Source organism: Geotrypetes seraphini, chromosome 3 (assembly GCF_902459505.1).
Source record: "Geotrypetes seraphini chromosome 3, aGeoSer1.1, whole genome shotgun sequence".
Classification (NCBI taxonomy): Eukaryota; Metazoa; Chordata; class Amphibia; order Gymnophiona; family Dermophiidae; genus Geotrypetes; species Geotrypetes seraphini.
The window spans coordinates 335,383,999-335,399,623 of record NC_047086.1 but is presented as its reverse complement, the minus strand read 5'-3'; the positions used below and the strand labels follow the sequence as shown (position 1 = coordinate 335,399,623).

The 15,625-nt window shown below is 37.9% G+C and overlaps 1 protein-coding gene across 5 annotated transcripts in view; it reads right to left on the bottom strand.

Annotated features, from left to right (window-relative positions):
• Positions 1–15,625, bottom strand: part of KIAA1841 (KIAA1841 ortholog) — a 148,567-nt gene that overhangs the window by 132,731 nt on the left and 211 nt on the right. For all 5 annotated transcript variants that reach the window (XR_004538813.1, XM_033938201.1, XM_033938204.1 and 2 more), the window contains exon 2: positions 9,012–9,167. Coding sequence is in view for 4 of the 5 variants with exons in the window: in XM_033938201.1 (XP_033794092.1) it covers positions 9,012–9,167 (156 nt within the window). In the remaining variant the exon portion in view is untranslated. The remainder of the gene's footprint in view (positions 1–9,011; positions 9,168–15,625) is intronic.

Below are 15,625 nucleotides of genomic sequence, written 5' to 3'. Positions count from 1 at the left end.
AAAAGAACCATGTTTGCCTAATAGATGCTGACATCGTACCTTTAATTCTCCAAGACCAAATACGTGGCCATTGAGATGCATTAATTTGATGCTTAATCTCAATGCTCCAAATATCTCTTAATCCATTTTTAGGCTTCTTATTCAAATAATTAGATATAATTTTATACCACTTTGCGGCCTGATGACCCAGAAAATCTGCCTGGAAACATAAGAATTCTAAGCTGTAATGATCATTTAAAGATTTCCATTCAGGGAACCCCACCTGAATAGCCTGCTTCAATTGCAACCACTTAAAACTTTGTTTTTTATTCAGACCATATTTATGTTGCAATTGTGAAAATTCAAGCATCTTACCATTATCAATTATTTCCGTTAATGATCTTATACCTGCTTTAATCCAATCTTTCCAGACAACCTTAAACCCGCCTATTTGTATCTTGGAGTTTACCCAAATAGTCTGTTGTTTCGATTTTAAAATAGAATCAGTAGTTAATTTGTCTATAAACCTTAATGTTTTCCAAGTATCCATTAATACTCTATTGTCCCTACGTATTCTAGGCACTTTTATACCAAGCAAAAGATCAAGCCTAATTGGAAAGATAAGTGATCTCTCCATTTTTAACCACTCTGGTAATTGTTCCAAAAGCTCTGGGAGGACCCAATACATACCTTGGCGCATGATATAGGCTTGATGATACCTATAAAAATTGGGAAAATTTACCCCACCCTCCTCAATTGGTCTTTGCAAAGACACTAAAGCCACTCTTGCAATTTTACCTAGCCAAATAAATTTAACCAGAATACTATTTAATTTTTTATAGAAAGACCCCTGAAAAAACACTGGTATCATTCCCAATTGATAGCAAACCACAGGCAAAATCATCATTTTAACAGTTTGAACTCTTCCCCACCAGGATAAATGTAAAGGATTCCATTGCTCACACATCTCTGTTACTTTTTGTAATAAAATTTTTTGATTTATTCTCATTGTCTCTTTGAGTGTTTTATTCAACCAAATACCTAAGTACTTTATTCCATCCTCTTTCCATATAAAAGGGAAAGAATCAAATATACCTTTTGTACAATGCACATTTAAAGGTAAAATCTCTGATTTAGTCCAATTTATTTTGTATCCTGAGAATTTTCCAAATGTATCTATTACTTTCAGTAGACATGGAATTGTTGTTTCCGGATTCCTCAAATGAAGCAAGATGTCATCTGCATAAGCAGATACTTTATATTCCACTCCAGCACATGGAATACCCTGTATGTCCTTTGCCTGTCGAATAGCTAATAATAAGGGTTCAAGAACTATATCAAAGAGCAAAGGAGATAATGGACAACCTTGTCTAACTCCCCTCTGCAACTTAAAAGCATCTGAAATATTATTATTTATATATAAGCGAGCAGTTGGGGAGCTATACAGTGTTTGAATCATTTGTATAAATCCGGATCCAATACCAAACCACTCCATAGCTTGATACATGAAATTCCATTCTACACGATCAAAAGCCTTTTCAGCATCTAGTGATACCGAAAAAGCCGGATCATTAATTTGTTTTGTTAAATAATACATCTGAAATGCCAGTCTAGTATTATTAGAAGAGTGTCTCTGAGCAACAAATCCAGTTTGATTCATTCCTATTATATGCGGAAGAGCTTTAGCCAATCTTAATGCTAAAATCTTAGCTAATAATTTACCATCTACATTTATTAAAGATATAGGCCTGTAATTTGACACCAATGTTGGATCTTTATTTGGCTTTGGCAAAACAATAGTTAAAGATTCTGCCATAGTGCCTGATATACAACCTTTATTCAGTTGATCCTGATATAATTTTAATAAATATGGTAATAGGGAAATTTGAAATTCTTTATAAAACTCTACTGTAAATCCATCTCCACCTGGAGCGGTCCCAACTCTAAGGGATTTCAATGCCATTTGTAACTCTTTTAATGATATAGGTTTATCTAAACTTCCTTTTATATGATCAGGAACCTTAGGACCTTCAATTAAACTCAAAAAATCCAACCCATCTTTCTCTTTATTTAAATAAGACTCCGAAGAATACAGTGACTTATAATATTTTAAAAATTGTTTTAATATATTTCCAATTTGAGAATGTGAATTGCCTAACTCATCCTTAATTATGTTTATTTTTTCCTTCCTTTTCTTTGCTTTTAAATAATTTGCCAATAATCTTCCAGCCTTATTTGCACTACCATAATATACCGCTTGTTGAGCAAAAATATCTTTCCTTACTAACCCAGAGGAAATTTCATTATATTCACATTTTTTTTTTAATAATATTTGAAATGTCTCCTGTTCCCATTTATTAACCAATTTTAATTCCAAATTTTTAATTTCTTTTTCCAAATTTACATATTGCTTTCTTAGCTGTTTCTTTTTATATGCAGAATATGATATAATTTGTCCTCTCATAGTTGCTTTGAAAGCATCCCATAAAATTCCAATCGACATTTCCTCTAAATCATTAAGTAAAAAATATTCATTAATTTTAGTTTGAAATTCTGGGCAAAATTTAGAATCAGCAAGCAATGCATTATCAAACCTCCATACCGGTTTAGAATTATCTTGATCTACTAAATTAACTTCTATCCACACACCACCATGATCAGATATTATTATTGGTTCTATGTCAGCTTTTACAACTTTTTGTACTATCTGATCTGAAACAAAAATATAATCAATTCTTGAAAATGATTGATGAACATGTGAACAAAATGTAAATTCCCGATCATTAAAATGAAGAATACGCCATATATCTTTTAAATTACATGATTGTATCAAATTATCTAACCCCATTGATTTCATAATTCTACTTGGTTTTTTATCCATTATTGGATCTATAACAGCATTGAAGTCCCCAGCCACCACTAAATTAGTAGTAGCCAGTGGTAAAATTAATTGTTGTAGAGACTTAAAGAATTCACTTTGATTCGAATTAGGGGCATATACATTTAACAACGCCATTGTATTATTGCCCATGCTCATGTCAACAAGTACCCATCTTCCTAGAGGATCTGCCTTAATCATATTAAATGTTGCTGGACATTTTTTATTTATCAATATTGCTACTCCTGCCTTCTTTTTTATCGCTGGTGCAAATAAACATTGTTTTATCCAATTATCTGACAGCTTCATAGACTCTATCCCAGACAAATGTGTCTCCTGCAGAAAACATATATCTATATTCTGTTGTTTGATATATGACATTACCTTTTTCCTTTTTACTGGGTGATTCAGGCCATTAACATTTAAAGAAAATATTTTGAAAGTCATTACACAAATAAAAATTTAATATCTAAGAATCTCCACTTCAATATCATATTATACTCCTTTTCCTTATATCCATACTGTAAATTATCTCGGTCCCCTTCCCCCCAACACCTCCCTATCTCTCTATCAACATATTTCCCCCAATTCACAAAATCTTTAATAAATACTATACCAACATCTCTTCCTCCCATTCCCCTCCCTACTCCCTCCCTTCCCCCCCCAATTAATAATGCAAACTTGGAAACGCTCATATATAATCAGGTGACAAAAAGCTCCCTTCAGGCTCTGCCATATACATCATTTATCACTCTTAATAAGCTACATTATATAATATAATATCTTTCAAATAATCTACTAAGTTCAAATTTCATTTTTTTTTTTTTATGTTTTTTTTTTTATATTTCATTTATTTATTTTTTTGTTTTTTTGTTTTATTTCTTCCCCTCCTTCCCCATGTTTTTTTTTTTTTTTTCCCTCCCCCCTCATTCCACCCTTTTTCCTCCATTCCCTTTTCTTTTTCCACCCTCACTCCCCTCCCCACTTATCCTTAAATTATAAAACATCTATAAATTCAGAATCTTTCCCTCACATGCCCAAGAAACTCATTTTCTTATACCAATATCTTTTAATATTAAATTGAATTTACTACAAATAAATAAATCAATATTATTGTATTCCTGTGAAAACAATTACATGTTAATAAATTATTCAATTTTCTAATTGCATACCCCCTTTAATTAATCTAAAATCACCTTCTTAACCTTAAACATTAAAGTGATATTAAAATATATCATTATATATCATAAATAAACAATTTCTTCAATCTTCCGCTTTGTGTAGAAAAACTCTCCAAGCATATTCAGCTTCTCCCCATCTCTTCAATTCTTCATGTCTTTATATCAGCTGCTTGTTTTAACTAATTCATCACTATTATGCATCCATTTTTATTGTTCATTCCCTTTTTTTTTTTTTCATAAAATCCCTAAACAGTTTCAGTTCCTTTAATATATTATAGTCATATAAAAGTCTGAATAAATCCAACCACACTTTCCAGTTTCATTATATTTAAATTGTCATCTATGTTTCTACAGAGTCATTCATACACTGAAGAGTCAATCCAAAAGAGATCTGATGTTCTTTGCTTTACAGTCAATTCATAGTGAAATTATTCTTAAATCCTGTTCAGATACTGCTTTATCCTTTACATCTCATACTTTCCTTGATTTTTCTTTCACTTCTTTCAAGTCACTTCTTCTTCCAAACAACTTGCATTTTTTTATAATAAGTTTATATTCTCTTTAAAATTTAGGATTTATCTGCAATCAGGCTTCTGTCTCCTTCATATTTCCAAATTCTTTTCCTTTTTTAGCGCAGTTCAAGTAATCATCCAATACAATTCTTTTTCTGTTTAAACCACCTCTTTTCCTGTAAAGTGTCCTATGCACTTAAGGAAATCTCCATCATCTACCGCCCTTTCCTTAATCTTTGAAATCATGAGTGTTTCCATTAATATAAAGTGCTCTTTGACCTCAGCTAGACTATATTCAATTCTAAAGTGTCAAGAATGTTATAAAGCTGACATCAATATATTCCAGCACTTCAAAAAGAGTCTATAGCAGGATCCTATAAATTGCTGTTTATTGCCTGGAACATCAATATCAGATAAAGGGCTGGAAATGTTACTTAAAACTGCCCTAACTTCTGTAGGGAGTCTAATTTCAACAATTAGAGCCAGTCATTCTTAGTTTATATTTAACTTTTAATATCCACCTCAATCAGAGACATCAGAATGTTCATTCACATTAATATCCCTGAGATTCATAGCATGTGGAATGATGTCATCATAGAATCCTTGCATCCACATCCTTCCATTCAGTTCCATCAGTAATTCAAATCTGTTCCATTTTTAACTGTAACTCCCAAAGTCCAATTCTCCATAAAATATTCTATATCAGAAACCAATCAAAACAAATAAAAAATCAAATGAAGAGAGGAAAAAAAATAAAAAAAAACACATCTCAGAATCAAAGTATTTCTTACTCCAATCCTTCTGTTAAATTCTAGTCTCAGTTTATGTATTCATAGGCTGTTCACATTGCTCTAAGAATTCTTTTAATTTCAAAGGATCATCAAAGTTTGAAGTTTTATTTGCAAAAGTGACCCTCATAATAGCTGGGTACATTAAACCGTACCTTGCTCCAATCGCTCTAAGCTGTGGTCTCAATTCAAGCAATTTTTTCCTTTTTTGAGCTGTTGCTTTTGCAAAATCTGGCACTATATATATTTTAGAATCCTGGCACTTCAAGGTCTTATTTTCTTTTGCCAGTCTTATAATTTCCTCCACATGCTGATAACGGAGCAGCTTACAAATTAAAGGACGCGGACCCTTTTGATTATCATATCTTTTAGTCGGGACCCTGTGCGCCCTCTCTATTTCCAGAGGAAATTTAACTGTCAGAGGTAGAATTTTTGGTAAAAATTGCTCAAGAAAGGCAATAGGATTATTTTTTTCTACCCCTTCCGGGATCCCAATCAGCCTTAAATTATTTCTTCTTTCGCGATTGGAAACGTCCTCAAGATCCCTCTTTAATATTTCTATTTCTTTACAGTCTCTCTTGCATTGAGCTATTTCTTTTTCTGTTTTTTCCACTCTCTTATCTAATTGCTCCACTTTAACATCCACCACCTTCAAACTTAATTTAAGCCCTGCCAGCTCTTCTTTAACTTCCTGTATATTCTTTGCATTTTGTAAAACTATTTCCTTTATCTGCCGCAGTTCCTTAACAATGTCAATATCTTCTGTTTCATCCGTTGGCAATGGAACTTTAGAGGGGGCTATCGGCTCTATTTTTGATCTTTTATTACTTCCTCCTACTGAGTTAGCTTTTGTCAGCTTACCCGATGCCATTATGCTGTTGATCCTTGTCTTTTTAATGAATTTCAAATGTTTTTCTGTAGCTATATTTTATTTATTTGAGCCTTTTTTACAGAGCAGTTCAGTCACCCGACCATTCTCCTTCGTCTCCAAGCCACGCCCCTCAACTGTTGTTTCTTTTAGAGAGCAGTGTATTCTAAATAAGTTATATTTTGTAATGTTGAAGTTTTGCTACATCACTAAGTTTTACTTATGCAAAAAGTTCTAAAAAACTAGTTAAAAAATTATAAAAATCCAGGTTTTTTGGCCCATGACTGGAGTATGGAGCTGTGAAAATACGCTGACTGTTCAGTCCATGATAGGACTACGCGTATGCTCCGAATCTGAGGCCTTTTCCTGGGTATAAAAAAGAAAGAGAAAAAAAGGCTAATTTTTTAAGCCAGCAATTTTTCTCACCTATAGGTCTTTTATTGACTAGCCTGGTTCTTCTTTTCCTCCCTCCTCTATGCTGAGATTAATCATCATCTCTGGAACAGATGTTGAAATGTTAACAAAAATTAGGGAGACTAACAAACTGGGTGACACAATAATAATGGGCGATTTCAACTATGCTGTTATTGACTGGGTAAATGTTACATCAGGGCATGCTAGGGAGATAAAATTCATTGATGAAATCAAGAACTGCTTTATGGAGCAGCTGGTTCAGGAACCAAAAAGAGGCAAAGCAATTCTAGACCTAGTTCTTAGTGGAGCACATGAATTCGTGTGGGAAGTAATGGTGCTGGGGCTGCTTTATAAAAGTGATCATAACATAATCAGATTTGATATAATCCCTGGAATAAGTCCACACAATAAATTCAATACAATAGCATTTAACTTTAAAAAAGGAGACTATGATAATATTTGGAGAATAGTTAAAAAGAAAATTAGAGGAGGGAAAGGCATCTGACCAGAGGATGATTCTGGACGTCACCACCGGGAGGTAGAAAACAGCGGTGTCAGATGTCACATGTTGCCACAGGATCAGCCACTTTAAATCTTTTCCACGCTAATGGTCCAGCGGAAAGGCATCTGACCAACAAAGGACTCTAGGCGGGCACTACCAGAAGGCAGAGGGCATTGTTGGACGTCACACACCACTGCCAGGACCAGCCACTTTAAATCTTTGCTGCACTAGTAGCCACTGGGAACGCAGCCAGTAGCGTGCCATAAGGGGCACGATTGGCCCCTTGAGAGCCGAAAGGAGCCAAAAAGGACTTGGAAAAATTTGGTGACTGGAGCCTGAGGTATAGCGGGTTTTTCTTTGATAATGGTGAAGCAGAAGGGGAAAAGTAAAGGATCCAACACACCAAGAACTATTGGCCTAATGGACAAACATATTCAATCTAAGCCACCTATAGATAATAATAATAATTTTATTTTTATATACCACCATACCAAATCCTATAGGATTTGTCCATTTCAGGGGCCTCACTAAGTGAGGGTGGTCGTTTCCTCCATTTACTCCCATTTGCCCACCTGAGACTGCTTCTGTTAAAGATCCAGTCCAGGTGGACAAAATATCGCTGACTCTTATCCATCTTCTCAGGAACAACCTAATGTTTATTTATTCTCTGTAACATTTCTAATCATTGTAAACCACATAGAACTTCACGGTCCTGCGGTATATAAACTGTTATTATTATTATTATTATTATTAATAATGCTGACAATATGGGTTTAGTAGCAGTAGATTGTCCAAATTTATCAAAATTTTCGGACACTAGTGCCAGTAATGAGGGTGTGGTGGAGAACAGAAGCATCAGTCATCTTGGGAAGGGGAGGGGGGAACAGAAGCACAGCTATGGTCATGGTGGTGGGGAAAAGTAACACAGATGGTCATTGGATGGGAAGGGAGGACACTAGTGTTGGTCATCAGGGGGAGGTGAACGACAGAAGTGTCCATCTTGGGGGAAGGAAAAGACAGCAGCATCAGTCACTGGGAGAGAAGAGAGAGGGACAGTAGTTAATAAAAGTTCAATGTACGACAAGGACTTCTAGTCTTTGTAGATGGCATATCACGATGACCCAAATGTCTTACCCTCAGTTAATATTCAAGTCAACCTCTTTTCCCCATTTTTGGGGGAAAAAAAGGTTGCCTCACTTTATATTCAGGCCAGTTTATATTCAAGTATACAGTATATGGTAACTTTTGTTTTGCATCATGCCTTTGGCTAGAAATATATAAGAACTAACTTTCTTTGTCTTACAATTCTATACATAGGTAGTATTGGTGGTAAGAACATAAAAAGTTGCCTCCGCTGGGTCAGACCAGAGGTCCATCGTGCCCAGCAGTCCGCTCCTGCGGTGGCCCATCAGGTCCATGACCTGTAAGGTGATCCTTGTCCAAATCATTTTGTCCCTCTTGTCCTTCTATCTATACCCTATCATAACCTATCTCTACTTCTATCTATATCCCTCAATCCCCGTATCCTTCAGGAATTTATCTAATCCTTCTTTGAAACCCGGTAGTGTACTCTGTCCTATCACAACCTCCGGAAGCGCATTCCAGGTGTCCACCACCCTCTCTGAGTGAAAAAGAATTTCCTAGAATTGGTTCTAAACCTGTAGATGGAGGCATTAAGAACTCAGCTAGAAGACATTAGAAAAGTTGATATAGGATCACACATGGGAGTCTGTAAGTATATCTACCTAAAGTAGATAAAGACCAAATTGGCCCACCCACTCTGCCCTTTGAGATTCATCTGCTATATATACCGTGTCTTCTTTTCACAGAATTATGCCTACTGCATTAATGAGCATCAAGACTGTTCTTATACCGACAGACACAATTACCTCTTTAGATGTAAATCCTGGTACAAGCTTTGCAATGCTATCCCAGTGGATGGGCTGAGGCATGCCAAGCAAAGAACAGAGAATCATGTCCAAGACCATTTTATTTTCATAGGGAATATTATTGTTTTCTGAACATCCACGACTCATGTTCTGGCTCTGAAAACCGAAAAAGAAAGAATTACATGTTTACATGTTTTAATGATCATCATACAACAAATATTAATACTCTGGTCTAGAAACCTATTAAAATTGGTGATCTGCAGAAGGGGGAGGGGGATTGGGTTGGAGGTTTAATTTTTCAGTGGGCTGACACCCTGGCCATTTAGATCTTTTGCGGGAGGGAGGATGGATCTAGACAGAATTTAGGAGGGGTTACTGGGATGATGTTATAATACTATACTTGATCCATTGGTGCACCATGTATTGTTGGAGTTGTATTTGCTATCAGTACTGTATAGCTGATGCACATTTGGTTCTTAATAAAAAATAATTTTGATAATTTAAAAAAAAAAATTGATGATCTGCTATAATTCATATTTGGTTAACATTAATACTATACTCACAAGCAGTCTTATTTAATCTTCAGCAAATTCTTACAGTCATTTAACTGAAATGAAAGATTATTTTTATAGATAGAACCCCATCTGCTGTATTGCTTTCAGGCTCATATTGTTGGAACACATTTAAAATAACATATGTAAAATAACATAGACTGAACCTCTTGAGTTTCAGAAAACAATGCGAAGTGGCCTTGATCTGAACTGGCTTAGATTTATGATCCCAACTTTTGTTTCTTAGGCCCGCCATGGATGTTACAGAGACAGTATTCACTGCAACAATTACATATAATGGTCAAACATAGAGTACCGATAGACTAAGCTCTGGAGGGAATCCTAGTCTGTAGAAAGAGTCTTAACTGCAATGGTTATGCTCAAGTGAAAGGGGAAAAGACAAATTAATACGAGTAGTTAAAACCATAGGTACCTCTAAACCAGTGATTCCCAACCCTGTCCTGGAGGAACACCAGGCCAATCGGGTTTTCAGGCTAGCCCTAATGAATATGCATGAGAGAGATTTGCATATGATGGAAGTGATAGGCATGCAAATTTGCTTCATGCATATTCATTAGGGCTAGCCTGAAAACCCAATTGGCCTGGTGTTCCTCCAGGACAGGGTTGGGAACCACTGCTCTAAACAAACATTCATTATGCTGCATCCCAACAGGAGCTAGAGGAACGCATTGCCAGATGTTGTGGTAAGAGTGGATAGCATAGCTCAGGGGTGTCAAAGTCCCTCCAGAGGGCCGCAATCCAGCCAGGTTTTCAGGATTTCCCCAATGAATATGCATGAGATCTAGAATGTACTGCTTTCATTTTATGCTAATAGATCTCATGCATATTCATTGGGGAAATCCTGAAACCCGACTGGATTGTGGCCCTCGAAGAGGGACTTTGACACCCTGGCGTAGCTGCTTTTAAGAAAGGTTTGGACAATTTCCTGGAGGAAAAGGCAATAGTCTGTTATTGAGAAAGACATGGGGCAAGCCACTGCTTGCTCTGGATCGGTTACATGGAATGTTGCTACCCTTTGGTTTTTGGCCACATACTAGTGACCTGGATTGGCCACTGTGAGAATGGGCTAGATAGACCTTTGTTCTGACCCAGTAAGGCTATTCTTATGTTCTTATGAGCCAGGTCTAAACAAGCTGGACACCCAAAAGAGCTGTGATGAGGTAAAACTACCTGTTTATGCTTTCACTTATTATTTACTAAGTGTAGTAAAGTTTTACACTTAGCAAGTGGAACATGCCCAAATTATGGTGCAGGTACAATAAAGTCTTGGTGCTACCTATTGGAGGTGTTTCTAGCATGTTCCCAGAGAGTTGCTACACAGAAACTCTTATCGTGCAAATGCACTTCCTGCTTCTTATTCAGGTGTCAAGAAATGCATCTTCACTAGCTACAAGTCATGTGAAAAAATTAGGACACTCCATGAAATATCGATGTCAAATCTTTTATTTTTTAAATTCTTTATTAAGCTTTCATCAAGTGTACAAAATTCATAATAACAATATTAAACAGACCACTTGAACATCTTATCAATATACAGTGGTACTTCGGTTTACGAGTGCACCGGTTTGCGAGTGTTTTGCAAGACGAGCAAAATATTTGCAAACTTGGTGCCTCGTGAACCGAGCTTGCCTCGCTGTACGAGCGCCCCCCCCCCGTGATCCAGCATACCCCCCAGCGATCTGGCATCCCCTCCTGCTCGAATTGCCCCCCCTCCACCGCGATCCTACTTCCCCCCCCCCCGAGCATGTCAATGACACTAACTTTACCCTGTCTTGGCACCAGTGCTGGTGCCCGAAGATCCTCCCTCTTCTGGCGCGGCCTGGGCTGAGCGGTGCGTCGGAGATCCTCCCTCTTCTGGTCACTGGCTTTTAGCATTTGCGCATGCTCAAAGCCTTCTGGTCTCGCTCTCAATCTCGGAGAGAGCAAGACCAGAAGGCTTTGAGCATGCGCAAATGCTCAAAGCCAGTCCAGCCTAGCCCAGAAGAGGGAGGATCTCCAACGCACCGCCCAGCACAGGCTGCGCCAGAAGAGAGAGGATCTTCGGGCACCGGCACTGGTGCCAAGTCGGGTAAAGGAAGTGTTATTGACGTGCTCGGGGGGGGGGGGAAGTAGGATCGCGGTGGAGGGGGGGCAACGCGAGTGGGGGGAGGATGCCGGTTCGCAGGGGGGGGAAGCCGGATCACAGGGAGGGGTTTGGAACAGCGTCGGATTCCTCAAGGGGGGGAGAATGGAGCGGCGCCGGTAGCCTCAGGTGGGGGGGGGGAGGAGGTGGAACCAATCAAAGCAGTTTCCCTTACTTCCTATGGGGAAACTTGCTTTGATATACGAGCAATTTGGTTTACAAGCATGCTTCTGGAACGAATTATGCTCGTAAACCAAGGTTCCACTGTACTTTATAAACATAAAAGCAACCCTCCCCCCACCCTCCCTAAAAGCCCATTATTAAATGTAAGATCACAAAACCTCCAATAGAAACCCTCCCCCCTCCCAACACTAAGTGGTGTATAATTAATAGAAAAATGGCATTTAATCATGACAAAAAGATGTTAATGGCTCCCATATTTTTATAAAATTTTTATAATTTCCATTCTGTACCGCCAGTGATCTTTCCATTCTATATAAGTGACACAATGAATTCCACCAGAAATTAAAATTAAGTCTACTGTGGTCTTTACGTCTAATTTTTAAACTTTTAAGATATCAGCATACCCTAGAGATCATTCGGCTAGCAAAGGAGAATCAAAACCGGTGGTGCCAAGATGCCAGGATCCATATTGTTCCGGATTTTGCAAAATCCGCAGCAGAGAGGAAGAAGCAGGTTTTTAGATTTAAGACCTTCGCTAAGAGAAATTTGGATGTCAAATCTTTTTTTATTTATCTCTGGAAAGGAAAGTGATGTAATTGCAGGTAAACAACAAAAACTTTCCTTGATTTACTCATGAAACAAAAGATATCCACAAAAATGTGTATTCTGAGGAATAAATTAGGAAGGATACCCCACATACACTCCCATTTTAAAGTGGCTCAAATCACACGCAGGTGTATCACATCAGGTGCACATGATTAGAATATCATTACTCAGCATTTTGAAGGAGGTTTGCCCTACTTAAACATCAGATATTTAGTTTGGTGTGTTCATGACTGCTGCAGTGAGAGTGAACACCATGGTGAGATCAAAAGAGCTATCTGAGGCCCTCAGAAAGAAGATTATAGCAGCTTATAAGTCCGGTAAGGAATTTAAAAAGATCTCAAAAGAATTTGACATTAGCCATTCCACAGTCCAGAAAATAGTGTACAAGAGGAAGACTTTCCAAACAACTGCCAACATGCCCAGGTATGGCCGTCCAAGCAAGTTGATCCCCAGAGCACACAAGATGCTAAAAGAAGTGTCCAAAAACCCAAAAATGTCATCACTGGACCTACAGTAGGCTCTTGCTACTGTTGATGTGAAAGTTCATGCCTCTACAATCAGAAAGAGACTGCATGGGAGGTGTGCAAGGAGGAAACCTTTGCTCTCTAAGAGAAACATCAAGGACAGACTGAAGTTTGCCAGAGAAAACTTAGACAAACATCAAGACTTCTGGAATAGTGTTCTATGGACAAAAGAGTCTAAAATTGAATTATCTGGACTTCAGAAAAGAGGACATGTTTGGCGTACACCAAATACAGCATTCCAGGAAAAGAACCTCATGCCAACTGTGAAGCATGGAGGTGGAAGTGTCATGGTTTGGGGATGCTTTGCTGCAGCAGCACCTGGCCAGCTCACCATCAGAGAATCCACCATGAATTCTACCATGTATCAGAAGGTGCTTGAGGAACAAGTGAGACCATCTGTAAGAAAATTAAACAGGAAGCGGAACTGGATCCTGCCATACAACAATGACCCAAAACATACCAGTAAATCCACCAAGGACTGGCTGAAAACTAAGAAATGGAGAGACCTGGAGTGGCCAAGTCAGAGCCCTGATCTTAATCCCATTGAGATACTGTAGGGTGATTTGAAATGGGCTGTATATGCAAGAAACCCCTCAAACATCTCACAGCTGAAAGAATTCTGCATTGAGGAGTAGGCCAAACTTTCCTCAGATCAATGTCAGAGACTGGTAGATAGCTACAAGAAGCATCTCACTGCAGTTATTTCAGCCAAAGGGGGTAACACTAGCTATTAGGGTGTAGTGTGTCCTAATTTATTCCTCAGTTAGGATACATATTTTTGTGGATATCTTTTGTTTCAAGAATAAATCAAGGAAAAGTTTTGTTGTTTACCTACAATTATATCACTTTATTTTCCAGAGATAAATTAAAAAAAGATTTGATATCAATATGTGAACATTTCTTCTTTTTTTAAATAATTTTTATTGATAATGCAGCCAAAATCACAGCAAGCAACAAAGGTGATAAGAAAGAACTGAATATTTCATGGAATGTCCTAATTTTTTCACATGACTGTATACCAGCAACAGTGTGCAGTTACCACATGTCAATGCACTTAGGGCTCCTTTTACAAAGGTGCGTTAGGGCCTTAACACGCGGAATAGCTAAAATGCCGTGCGTGCTAGCCGCTACCGCCTCCTCTTGAGCAGGTGGTAGTTTTTTGGGTAGCACGTGCTATAGCGCATGCTAATCCAGTGCGTGCGCTAAAAACGCTAGCGCACCTAAGTAAAAGGAGCCCTTAGTTTATACCACAATGCCCACATTTTTCCCCCCCTTTTACAAAACTGTAGCATGGTTTTTAGCACCGGCCACAGTGGTAACAGCTCTGACACTCAGAATTCCTATGAGCTTTGGAGCTGTTACCGCCGCAGCCAGTGCTAAAAATCACGCCACAGTTTTATAAAAGGGATGTATGTTTCCAATATTTGTTTATTAATTTATAATCTGCTTTTTACAGAGTGGTTTACAGAAAGAACATACACAGCATTTAAAACACATATACAGTACACACACCACACATGGTTAAAACACCAATAAATCAGCGGTCAGCGCTTATGCCATCATAATAAACTCAGTCCCCATATTTCATTTTACAGAACAAATGTCTTTTCAATAACCTCTTAAAGGTATATAAACTTCCTTGCTGTTGTATATACAGTACTCAATTCCATTCCTGGGGACCCATACAAGAAACATTTGTATGGTATGTGCCATGAAGGAGCTCTAGTAATGTCAAATTTTTAGTTACACTACCACAACTTCGCTTTCTCCCACTACTAGTAAAAACAAGAAGAAGCTGAATTGGTTAACTGGTCTCTTTCAGGCATATGAGATATATTCTTAAACAGAACTTGTTCCCTTTTTTTTTTTTTTTTGCAGGCCATTTTGAGCTTAATCCTACAACTTATTTTGTATACTTCATTTATTTATTATAGCCTGCCATTTTTTGCACGTCTTTTCAAAATGCCCCTTCTCTGGGGTTGGGTTTATTGGGGGGTTTTTTTGGAGGGGGGGGGGGGGGAGATCTTATATCCATATTGCACATAATGCCGAGTTGCTGAATAGATAAAGCATTTATTTTGATGCACCTCGACCCTGAAGCAGAACGTGAAATGTGAATTCATGATAGGAGGGGTGATTAACTTTCAAATACATTTAGATGAAATAAGTGATTTATATAAAATAGATTGATGAAGAACTGGGCTAATTGAAACAGGAATTATACACCCTGATAGCCATCTGAGGATCCAATAAAAATTATATAAAAATTTTATTTTATGGACTGCTTTAATGGATATAAATTTGTAGACTAATTTTCTCTAATCCTTGGTGAACCATATATGGTTTGGTGAAGATTTGTAAACATTAGATAGATTAGGCATCTGCTTAGGGCACCATGAAATGTAGCAGGGGTGGGCAATCATGGGCCTGCAGTGTTCTCCCTAGCGTGTTCCAGCCGGGTGCATCGCCCAGCTACTTTAAGTGAGCGCCCGGCTGCCATTTTGCAGCTGCAGAGACCGCGCCGGACCGGTTCCGGGATCCGACATCGGACTCGCGACTCGGCGGTGGTTCGCGCATGAATTGTCAAGCGCCTGCTTCTTCCGGTTT